This window comes from Globicephala melas, chromosome 10, assembly GCF_963455315.2.
Source record: "Globicephala melas chromosome 10, mGloMel1.2, whole genome shotgun sequence".
Lineage (NCBI taxonomy): Eukaryota > Metazoa > Chordata > Mammalia > Artiodactyla > Delphinidae > Globicephala > Globicephala melas.
The window spans coordinates 64098121-64110949 of NC_083323.1; the positions used below are offsets into that span (position 1 = coordinate 64098121).

Below are 12829 nucleotides of genomic sequence, written 5' to 3' on the forward strand. Positions count from 1 at the left end.
TATTGTTCTCCCTCTATTTAATCACCGTTTCTTCACTAAGATCTAAGTAATATAAAATGGCCTCAACTCAGACCTCTCTTATATGTTGTTTGAATTATTTCAGTAACTTCATGATGAATCTCTTTTCCTCCAGCCTCCATTTTGTTCTTCATTCCATTTTCCACCGTGTTTTCTAATCCATTCTTTGCCTTGTTCTTTAGTCCATCTTCCATTCTGCAGAGTGATCTTTCTAAAATGCTTATCTAATCATTCATTAAACTCCCTTGAGGGTGGCTTATCAGACATAGAATCAAGCCCAAACTCCTAGTATGGTGTACACCACCCTTCCTCCACAAGTCTTGCTTCCTATCATGCGTTCTTTCCTTTAACAAGTATTTATTGATAGTCTGTTGGGTGCCAGGTACTAGTATAGACATTGCAGATAACAGCAGTGGACAAAATGAAGTTTCTGCTCTCAAGGAGTTTACATTCTAATTTTAAGGGGTGTAAGGGGAGGGATGGGGGACAGATAGAGAACAAATAGGCAAATAAACACATGCCTGTTGGTGATAAGTGCTGCAAAGAAAAATAAAGCAGGGTAGTATATAGACTAGGGTCTGGGGGTGCTATTTATCTAGGATAGTCATGGCAAGTTTCTGATAAGGTGACATTTGAGGAGAAACACAGTGGAGGTTAGAGAAGGAACCATGTGTAAATACTGGATTCTTTCATGTGTTTATTATACGCTGACTTATAAGATGATAGGTATTTTCTTACCTTCACATTGTGTGCCTTCTGCCTGTTATGCTCCCCTTCTCCCCCCTCCACTTGTCTATCTGGCAGTAGTCTTTTTCTTATCTTTTAAGTCTCAATTCAAGTGTGATCTTCTATATGAAACTTGACCCCTCTGAGAGGTACCAAGTACTTCTTCCTCTGTAATCCAATAAGTTGCTACTCAGATTGCTATGTCTTTGCCATATCTGGCCTTAGCAATTCAATTGCTAGAATAATAATGGCATCAGTTTTCCATTGAGAGGATTAAGGATAATAAAATGTTCTTTCTCATCTCAGTTCCTCTATGTCTTTGCAGCTCCCCTGTATGTTCTAAACTTTAGATATTTTAAAAAATTCTCCCGTTGTTATAGTTTCTCAAGGAGACTTTATAGTTTAGATGCTTTATTCGTTATACTTTTTTAGTTTTTTGAGTTAGACCTGGGTTCTGATCTTGCCTTTTCCAGGCTTCATGTAACTGTGGACAAGTTACTCTTCTAAACCTCAGTTTCCTTATCAATAAAATGCGAGTATTAATACCTTACTATTGAATTGTTGTGAAGATTAACTTCCAGATAAAACACTTATAAAAGTGCTTTACATGTATGTGCAAAAATAGGTGTTCTTTCTTGGGAAAAAGTTGATTTCATGTAATGGGTGCTCTCAGTTCTTCAGTTCTTTACTGAGTCTGCCTTTCCTTTATGGAGAATTTCTCCTAGTGATGACTGAAGAGTGAGATGGACAAGAAGTAGTCTTGGGTAAGGCTTATTGGATGATGCTGTTTATCAAAGTTGGAGCCTGCTCTCCCAAGGCTTGGTTGATTGATTGGCTCTTTATTCTTAATCTTCCAGCATTCCAGCTCAGTTAAGTTCCAGCAATGCAGATCTGCCCTTATTTCCCAGAATGTGCCATGTATTTTATGCCTTTGTGCCATTGTACATTCCAACCCTTCCCCTTCTGCCTGGAATTCCTTTTCTCTCCTTGTCCACTTGTTACACTCTTATTTTGCTTTTCAGAATCTGACTCAGGTGTTAATTTTTTCTCAGGACATTTCTCTGGCTTCTCCTGATAGCATTAGTCTTTCCTTCCAGTACTTCTATCTCTGTACTTTGTTCGGTACTAGTACCTTTGCACTACCACCTGGTGCCCATAATAGTACATGGCACATCATGGGTACTTAGTAAATAAATCTGTATTAAATAAATGAATTTCCTAGAAAGCCTGAAATACTCTCTTGAGTAGCCCAAATACTCATCATCTCCATTTTGGCTTAATACTTTGGTTTATTAGAAGATACTTTATAATAATAGAAAGAACATAGTCTTTGGAATTGGACATACATAGTTTCTGATCCTGGCTCTTCCAAAACAAATTATTCTTTTGAACTCAATTTCCTTTTCTGTACAGTATAAGTAATATTTCCTTATTACACATTATATTGAGTCTTAATTTTTTTTCCACTGCCTCAAGTTCCTTTGTCTTTATTATTTTTTTTTACATCTTTTTTGGAATATAATTGCTTTACGATGGTGTGCTAGTTTCTGCTTTATAACAAAGTGAATCAGTTATACATATACATATGTTCCCATATCTCTTCCCTCTTGCGTCTCCCTCCCTCCCACCCTCTCTGTCCCACCCCTCTAGGTGGTCACAAAGCATTCAGCTGATCTCCCTGTGCTATGCGGCTGATTCCCACTAGCTATCTGTTTTATGTTTGGTAGTGTATATATGTCCATGCCACTCTCTCGCTTTGTTACAGCTTACCCTTCCTCCTCCCCATATCCTCAAGTCCATTCTCTGGTAGGTCTGTGTCTTTATTCCTGTCTTACCCCTAGGTTCTTCATGACATTTTTTTTTTCTTAAATTCCATATATATGTGTCAGCATATGGTATTTGTCTTTCTCTTTCTGACTTACTTCACTCTGTATGACAGACTCTAGGTCCATCCACCTCATTACAAATAGCTCAATTTCGTTTCTTTTTATGGCTGAGTAATATTGCATTGTATATATGTGCCACATCTTCTTTATCCATTCATCCGATGATGGACACTTAGATTGTTTCCATCTCCTGGCTATTGTAAATAGAGCTGCAATGAACATTTTGGTACATGACTCTTTTTGAATTATGGTTTTCTCAGGGTATATGCCCAGTAGTGGGATTGCTGGGTCATATGGTAGTTCTATTTTTAGTTTTTTAAGAAACCTCCATACTGTTCTCCATAGTGGCTGTACCAATTCACATTCCCACCAGCAGTGCAAGAGTGTTCCCTTTTCTCCACACCCTCTCCAGCATTTATTGTTTCTAGATTTTTTGATGATGGCTATTGTGACTGGTGTGAGATGATATCTCATTGTAGTTTTGATTTGCATTTCTCTAATGATTAGTGATGTTGAGCATTCTTTCATGTGTTTGTTGGCAGTCTGTATATCTTCTTTGGAGAAATGTCTATTTAGGTCTTCTGCCCATTTTTGGATTGGGTTGTTTGTTTTTTTGATATTGAGCTGCATGAGCTGCTTGTAAATTTTGGAGATTAATCCTTTGTCAGTTGCTTCATTTGCAAATATTTTCTCCCATTCTGAGGTTTGTCTTTTGGTCTTGTTTATGGTTTCCTTTGCTGTGCAAAAGCTTTGAAGTTTCATTAGGTCCCATTTGTTTATTTTTGTTTTTATTTCCATTTCTCTGGGAGGTGGGTCAGAAAGGATCTTGCTGTGATTTATGTCATAGAGTGTTCTGCCTATGTTTTCCTCTAAGAGTTTGATAGTTTCTGCCCTTGCATTTAGGTCTTTAATCCATTTTGAGCTTATTTTTGTATATGGTGTTAGGGAGTGATCTAATCTCATACTTTTACATGTATCTGTCCAGTTTTCCCAGCACCACTTATTGAAGAGGCTGGCCTTTCTCCACTGTACATTCCTGCCTCCTTTATCAAAGATAAGGTGACCATATGTGCGTGGGTTTATCTCTGGACTTTCTATCCTGTTCCATTGATCTATCTTTCTTTTTTTGTGCCAGAACCATACTGTCTTGATTACTGTAGCTTTGTAGTATAGTCTGAAGTCAGGGAGCCTGATCCCTCCAGCTCCGTTTTTCGTTCTCAAGATTGCTTTGGCTATTCGGGATCTTTTGTGTTTCCATACAAATTGTGAAATTTTTTGTTCTAGTTCTGTGAAAAATGCCATTGGTAGTTTGATAGGGATTGCATTGAATCTGTAGATTGCTTTGGGTAGTAGAGTCATTTTCACAATGTTGATTCTTCCAATCCAAGAACATGGTATATCTCTCCATCTGTTTGTATCATCTTTAATTTCTTTCATCAGTGTCTTATAATTTTCTGCATACAGGTCTTTTGTCTCCTTAGGTAGGTTTATTCCTAGATATTTTATTCTTTTTGTTGCAGTGGTAAATGGGAGTGTTTTCTTGATTTCACTTTCAGATTTTTCATTGAGTCTTAATTAATTTGAGGATTATTGTGAGGCTTAACTAATATGTAGAACCCCCCAAAGAGGGTTTTATACATAAAGCACTAAGTAGGTGCTCAGTAAGTAGCTGTAATTATTACTGCTTCAATTATATGAGAAGTAATGTATAATCTCTGAAAAGCAAACAGATTTTGCTTTTTACTCTGCATTTTGCTTTCCTGCGCCAGCAGATACCTTGATCCGTTAAAGAGAAGTGCTCGGCCCTTACATTATTTATTTATTCAGTAAATACTGACTGCCTGCTATGTGTCAGGCACTATTCTTGGTGCAGAGGATACAGTAGTAAATACAAAAGAGAAAAATTCCTATCCTCATCAAGTTTATATTCTAATAAGGGGAGCAGACAAATTTGAATAGCATGATCTGGTACCATGAAATTCTGTGTGATTCTTGTCACTTCATTATATTGTTGAATAAATGTATTCTCACGTTCATTTGTTTTTAGTATCCCACACTAAGTAGTTCCTCACAGTGCTTCCACTGATCTCTGTGACTTTCTTTCTTGGCTGTTACATCAGTCGTTCACTGTGTTAGGGAGGTAGGCTACCGACAGTGGGGAGGTAATAGAACAGCAAGTTTATCACCAAAACCCAGAACTAAGGATGATTGGGAATACTAATTCTCAGAAGTTAGGCTAAGGAGCAAGGGGATAATGTCTGAGCCCTTATTCTTGCCTTTACAGGACAGACTGTAGAAATTTAAGAACTGAAAGGGACTCTAATCTCCATGTTTACAAACCCAGAAATTGAGGCCCATGGAAAGGAAGTGACTTGCTCAAGGTCACAGAGCAGCTCCAGGAGATACTGGTCTCTTAAATGCCAATTTGATGCTCTGTTTACTTGTTCTACATATCTGAAAGTTTTCTTTGGAAAACTGTTCACTCTTCTTTAATTTGGTTCTATGAGAACTCCTTCAGTTAGGGGCAAGGAGATAAGAAAGGAGACAAGAAAGTCTGAGAAGAGCAAAAGGCTCTAGAACAGAGAGCATACCTGTGACTCTGCTAAGCACTATTGACTTGGGTTGTCAGCAAGAGCTGCATGGAGTAGAACTAACCTTTCATCTTTGGAATGGAGTTGTATTGCTGATTATCCGCTTTGGTTCATTGGCTCATTATCCATTTGATATGGGCTGTTCTGTGGCGGGGGGATTTTCAGTATCTAACGTGATGTGGTTGAATGTATTTTTACTCAAGTAGACCTACGAGAAGTCCAAGAACCCATAAGATTTTTTTAAACCATTAATAAATCTGTCAATCTGAGCCATTTGGGAAGAGGAACGTTCTAGCTTAATATATTGCCTTGACAAGTGATGTACTCTTTCACATCGTGTTGGTCTCTCTTCCAAGTAAGGAGCATGCTAAACTTAGTTTCTCAGCTGAATGTTGGGTCATCTTTTTAACTGTACATGTGCAGATGACTCATATTTGTATTCCTTTACTTCCCAGTTAGAATTGTTTTATGTAATTTAGGTCCTTTTATTTATTGCATAGTTGTAAAGCATTTTTATAAACTGTTTAAATAATTGGTTTTCTTGATGAAAATATTTGATTTTCCTTTACGTCTCCTGCTCATGTGTCACATTTTTCTTTTCCCACCCATAGTCCTACTTTTTTCCAGGCAGAGCTGTGGATCAAAGAATTGTAAGTTATTATTTTTGGTATCATTTTTCCCTCTCTGTCACTTTCTTTTCAGTTAGAAGAAATCAATTAGCCAATCACCCTACCTAGTTTTAGTCAGTAAAAATTTCCTGTGTTTGTCTATATAGAAAATAACTTTTAAATTATTGGGTTTTAAAGGTTCTTTTGGAGTTGGGACATATCTATGCTCAGGTTTATTAAATCTGTAACAATTGTTGAAGCTCAACTGAATTGGAAAAAATTTCAAAGTTAGCTATTATATAGAAAGGAAAGTAAGTGCCTTTATTTTCACATTGATAAAACTAATTTATTGAATAATCTTTAGTTCTGGAGCTTGCGAAATCACTGAAAGTTTAGTCTCTAGTTTCAAGGACTCACTTTGAGTTATCCAAACCCCCGGTCTAGTTGATTTTTTTTTTAAGAAAAAAAGAAACCCATATTTCTTCTTCTGGATCATAAATACAGTATTTGAACTAAAACCTCGATGATATCTTGTATTATTCTCTTCTTTGGGATTCAGTTTCATTTTTGGATTTCTAGAATGAAGCTTCACTTTTTCCATAATCTCAGAAGCATGTTTTTAAAAAAGGACTCCACATTTACGAACACAACAGTCACTTGTTCATGTTTAGCAACAAACTGGTAATTTTCATTATTTCAACAAAAAATAATAGGATAATTTCAGTAACACCATGTGGTTTCACTTTGTCTTAAAGTAAATGTAGTGATAAGTTAGTATAAGGATTTTAGACTTTCTCTCTGAGGGTTTTATATTTAATGCTCATTGTGCGTCAGCAATGTTCTTGATGCTGAGAGAGTGGTCTGCATTTGTGTCACATTCCTTTTCATTTCCAAGGACTAGTGTTTATGATTCTCGAGCACGGGAAAGATTGCGCCAGATTGAAGAGCAGAAAGCACTCGCATTACAGCTTCAAAACCAGGTAAAACAATATTTTTGAGATAATAAATGAATAGCACATCCAGGTTGAAACTAATTTTAGAAGGTTACCTGGATTTGGGATCAAAGTTGTAACTGCAAGATAGTGTGGTAGCATAGCATTGTATGATAAGTGGTCTATGTTCTTGGTCTCTTCAGCTAGTACTACTTAGTGTACATAGACAAATAGTAGATTTCTTTATTCCACTTATTTTGAAGCTCTGTTTTTCAGAGACTGCAGGAACAAGAACATTCAGTACATGATTCAGTAGAATTGCATCTTCGTGTGCCTCTTGAAAAGGAGATTCCTGTCACGATCGCCCAAGAAACAGGAAAAAAAGGTCATAAATTAACGGAGAGCGAAGATGAATTTCCTGAAATCACAGAGGTAAACTATATACTCTAAATTCCTACACTAGCAAGTGTTGTGTTTAGAGAGAATTCTTTGGACAAATTTCAAACATAAAAGTAATCTGGTATTTAAATTGTATTGCATACTCCTGCTTTCATTTGTATTGCATACCAATCTTGGCTTTATTTTTAAAGGATTATTGAAAATTCAGGAAAGAATTATGGGTGACTTATAGTGACTTCAGTAAAAAAGCATTTAATAAATTTGTGTTTCATTTCATGTGCACTTTTACTTAATGCATGTGTCTGGTACTTTGATATCAAATAGTAAGTTGAGCCTTACCTTTTTTTTTAAGCAATAAAACACAGACTAAAAATTTGGAAAATACATAAAAGTCTGCATACATTTAAAAATCTGTTCCTTAATTCATTCTTCTGTTTGAAAAACTATCATATAGCTGGTGAGTGTAACACATTTATTATAGTTGTGCTGAATTCCACAGTTTTACATTAAAAAAGTAAAACAAATTTTTCTAGGAAAATGTTTCTAAAAGACTTCACTACCTTTATTTCCTTATTGCCTTTAAGAAAGATTCTATTTCTCAGGAAATTGTTTGGACCAAAGGTATAAAATATAATTAGGTCTTCTCATGAACTTAGGAAATTTGACAGCAAAAGGTTATTTCAGACTTCAGGAATAATATGAAACAAGGGTCTGAAATGTACTGAAACAGAGAAGGGAGGACAAGCTAGGATGGAAGGAAGTAATCAGGGAGATTACTGGAAGGAATAGAAACCAAAGTGTTAGAAGGAAATAGTTGATTTAAGTCTAGGGATTTCATGGAGCTTGGTGAGAGATTGCTATGTCTAAGGCCATGTATGCTTGATCTCTGACACTTCTTGGTTCCCTAGGAAATGGAGAAAGAAATAAAGAATGTATTTCGTAATGGGAACCAGGATGAAGTTCTGAGTGAAGCATTCCGCTTGACCATTACACGCAAAGATATTCAAACTCTAAACCATCTGAACTGGCTCAATGATGAGGTAATCTCACACTCGTTTTTATATTCAAAGAGTAAGTGACCATCAAGTGGAAACGAAAGGTATTATTTCACTGTTTCTCAAAGTGTGGTCCTTGGATGACCTGCTTCAGAATCAGCTCTCACAGGCCTCTCCATTCTCCTGAATAAGTTTGAGGCAGTGTGGTAGAGTGATGTATTTTAAACAAACATCTCAGGTGTTTTTTTAATGTACCTTAATGTCTGAGAACTGCTGATTTATCTCTTTTTTTTTTGACATCTTTATTGGGGTATAATTGCTTTACAATGGTGTGTTAGTTTCTGCTTTATAACAAAGTGAATCAGTTATACATATACATATCTTCCCATATCTCTTCCCTCTTGCGTCTCCCTCCCTCCCACCCTCCCTATCCCGCCCCTCCAGGCCGTCACAAAGCACCGAGCTGATATCCCTGTGCTATGCGGCTGCTTCCCACTAGCTATCTACCTTATGTTTGTTAGTGTATATATGTCCATGCCTCTCTCTCGCTTTGTCACAGCTCACCCTTTGCCCTCCCCATATCCTCAAGTCCGTTCTCCAGTAGGTCTGGGTCTTTTTATGTGTTGAAGATTTGGATGCTGAGGGAGAGGACATTCGCTTATTGGTATTCTCGCTCTGTTTAAGGCACCACCTGCCCTGCAGTTCACATCTTTTGAGCAAATATTTAATAGCTGACCATGTTGCAGCATGAAGGAATACTTTGGGATTTCCATATAGGAATCCATTTCTACTACCCTTTCTGTCTCTACTTAGGTCATTTACGTTATGAGTGGGAAGCTTTCTAAAACAGTCTACATTTATACGTGTTATTTTTTAAACTGACATAGAAGTTACATTATTAAATATTTGATGTATTGAGTTAAAAAAGAAAAAAGGGTATGGCTCTCAGCTCCTGCGAGTTCTAATTATTTTATGTAGGTTAGTAACATTAGAATCTTTAAACTGATCTGTCCTATTCCTAAACCTGTAGGAGCCTACAGGCTTAGGAAGGATACTTTCACAGCAAAAGAGAGCTGGGTTGGGATTATTTCCCTAAGTACCTGCCTCCTTTCTTAGGCCCACTAGGAGCATTCCTGCCTGATATCTTGGGTGTACTCAAGCTTCATAGCTATGGATACGTTTTAGATGCTCAATATAGTAAGCACTAGATATTCTAGGTGCCTGTATCCTGGCCTTGTATGTTTAAAACCTTCCAAATACTAATATTGGCCAACGTCTGCTGGGCATTTACCTCATGTTATGCAGTATTTTTTTGAACTCAAATACCTTTTTTTTTTTTTTTCCGGTACGTGGGCCTCTCACTGTTGTAGCCCCCCCCGTTGCGGAGCACAGGCTCCGGACGCACAGGCTCAGTGGCCGTGGCTTACGGGCCCAGCCGCTCCGCGGCATGTGGGATCTTCCCGGACCCGGGCATGAACCTGTGTCCCCTGCATCGGCAGGTGGACTCTCAACCACTGCGCCACCAGGGAAGCCCCCAAATACCTTTTTTTTAAAAAACATCTTTATTGGAGTATAATTGCTTTACAGTGTTGTGTTAGTTTCTGCTGTATAACAAAGTGAATCAGCTATATGTAAACATATATCCCCATATCCCCTCCGTCTTGCGTCTCCCTCCCACCCTCCCTATCCCACCCCTCTAGGTGGTCACAAAGCATCGAGCTGATCTCCCTGTGCTATGCGGCTGCTTCCCACTAGCTATCTGTTTTGCATTTGGTAGTGTGTATATGTCAGTGCTACTTTCTCACTTTGTTCCAGCTTACCCTTCCCCCTCCCCGTGTCCTCAAGTTCATTCTCTACGTCTGCATCTTTATTCCTGTCCTGTCCCTAGGTTCATCAGAACCATTTTTTTTAGATTCCATGTATATATGTTAGCATACGGTATTTGTTTTTCTCTTTCTGACTTACTTCACTCTGTATGACAGACTCTAGGTCCACCCATATCACTACAAATAACTCAATTTTGTTTCTTTTTATGGCTGAGTAATATTCCATTGTGTATATGTGCCACATCTTCTCTATGCATTGGACACTTAGGTTGCTTCTATGTCCTGGCTATTGTAAATAGTGCTGCAGTGAACGTTGTGGTACGTCTCTTTTTGAATTATGGTTTTCTCAGGGTATACGCCCAGTAGTGGGATTGCTGGGTCATATGGTAGTTCTATTTTTAGTTTTTTAAGAAACCTCCATACTGTTCTCCATAGTGACTGTATCATTTTACATTCCCATCAACAGTGCAAGAGGATTCCCTTTTTTCCACACTCTCTCCAGCATGTATTGTTTGTAGATTTTTTTGACGATGGCCATTCTGACCGGTGTGAGGTGATAACCTCATTATGCTTTTGATTTGCATTTCTCTAATGATTAATGATGTTGAGCATCCTTTCATGTGTTTGTTGGCAATCTGTATATCTTCTTTGGAGAAATGTCTATTTAGTTCTTCTGCCCATTTTTGGATTGGGTTGTTTGTTTTTTTGATATTGAACTGCATGAGCTGCTTGTATATTTTGGAGATTAATCTTTTGTCAGTTGTTTCATTTGCAAATATTTTCTCCCATTCTGAGGGTTGTCTTTCGTCTTGTTTATGGTTTATTCTAACTGTTTTATGTGTTCTACTCATGTCATAGTCACCACAACCCTTGAAGGTAGATACTGTAATTTTATCATCTCCATTTAATAAAGAAACAAGGCATAGAAAGATTAAGAAACTTGCAAAGTTACATGACTAGTAAGTAGCAGAGCCAGGATTCAGACTCAAGCATTGGGTCTTATCTATTATGTCATACTGCCTCAGAATCTTAAATTGGATCCCGTTTTAGGATTAGATGTATAGGATTTGAGAACCATGTCTTGTCCAGTAGGTTGATTTTCTATGGGGCCAGCTGAACTAACCCTACTGTCTTTGCCATTGGTGAGTTTATAAGATATAAATTTCAGAAGTTCATCACTCCCTGAATAATATCTTTGACAAAGAATAGTAAAGAAATTATGGTTTGATGTCTTGCTTTAGGGGAAACATCCCTTGCTTCTTGTGGCTCAGAATAATGATATTAGAACATTGGGTCAAATAACAGGGGAAAAAAAGAGCTCACGAAATCAAAGGGCAAAATGAAAATCAAGAACAGTCATAAGTATCCACCAATTAAGTGTTTTTGATTTGGAGATACTAATCTGTGGTCTTTTACCATTTCTTGACTGCCACTGCTAAATGGGAAAGAGTCAGTTATTCTATAGGGATTGTAGCTCGTGTTTGTTGTAAATTATACAGAACCTTCTAGGGGGCAGCAATGAGTAGGATATGAGCTGAGTTCTTGCTATATATTCTGGTATTACCTCAGTGAGCTCCCTTACAGAGGCAGCATTCATCAGGACATATTTTCCATTCCCTGGGCCCACCAGAGGCTGGATTTTTACCAAACAAAGTTCATGGAAATTACATTACTTAGAAGAGACAAGGGAAAGGAAAGATTCCTTGCCTACTTTATCTCTACCACACCTACCCATAACTTTTGTAAGGAGTACTTGTCTTCTGAGTTCAGAATAATGTTAACCTTGAAAGCAGGTGCAAATTCACATGTCCATGATGATGATGAGAACTGTTATAATAAGTACTTTAATAACTATTTTAACTATTTTAAAAAGCACCATTTTCAAAGTACCACATTTCTCAGGCTTTTAGAATTACTGCCCTTGAGAAGCTAATACCATTCTGAAGGGGAATTAGTAAATATCCTTAATCATTCATAATCATTTTAAAATACTTAATTCCATTTCTCAATTGTGAACTCTCAATCTTTTGCAAGTAATTTGCTCTCTCTTCAATGCTATTCTCCTTCCCGCAAACAGATATTTTCATTAATAACCATTTCTTTTCTTTTCATTTCTCATGTCAGTTTTATAGCCTGCATTAAAATTTTCTCCAAAAGAAGGTGGTTGACACGTTATTTCTACTGTTTTATAGACAAGGAGTATAAGGTCCTAGAAATGAAAAGGATCAGGTTTAGTTTATAAGGAAAGTAAAATCCAGAAGTCCTGTCTTTGGGATATGTACAGAAAGCCATTAGGCTACCCTTTCTCTGCTCTCTTTCCTAAAAGAAGAGTAGGCCACAGTGCCTGTTCATACAATAGGCTTTCTAACATGTTTTTTTTTTTCTTAACATCTTTATTGGAGTATAATTGCTTTACAGTGTTGTGTTAGTTTCTGCTGTATAACAAAGTGAATGTCCTCCAGTCCATTCTCTATGTCTGTGTCTTTATTCCTGTCCTGCCCCTAGGTTCATCACAACCATTGTTTTTTAGATTCCATGTGTCTGTGTTAGCATACGGTATTTGTTTTTCCCTTTCTGACTTACTTCACTCTGTATGACAGACTCTCAGTCCATCCACCTCACTACAAATAACTCAATTTCGTTTCTTTTTATGGCTGAGTAATATTCCATTGTATACATGTGCCACTTCTTCTTTATCCATTCATCTGTCCCTGGACACTTAGGTTGCTTCCATGTCCTGGCTATTGTAGATAGAGCTGCAAGGAACATTGTGGTACATGACTCTGTTTTTTATTTTTTACTTTAAAATATTTTTATTTATTTGTTTTTATTTTTGGCTGTATTGGGT

At 37.2% G+C, this 12829-nt stretch overlaps 1 protein-coding gene across 2 annotated transcripts in view; it reads left to right on the forward strand.

Annotated features, from left to right (window-relative positions):
* Positions 1 to 12829, forward strand: part of SENP1 (SUMO specific peptidase 1) — a 59592-nt gene that overhangs the window by 26362 nt on the left and 20401 nt on the right. For both annotated transcript variants that reach the window (XM_030835268.2, XM_030835269.2), the window contains 4 exons: positions 5833 to 5871; positions 6725 to 6809; positions 7038 to 7193; positions 8069 to 8200. In XM_030835268.2, the coding sequence (XP_030691128.1) occupies positions 5833 to 5871; positions 6725 to 6809; positions 7038 to 7193; positions 8069 to 8200 (412 nt within the window). The remainder of the gene's footprint in view (positions 1 to 5832; positions 5872 to 6724; positions 6810 to 7037; positions 7194 to 8068; positions 8201 to 12829) is intronic.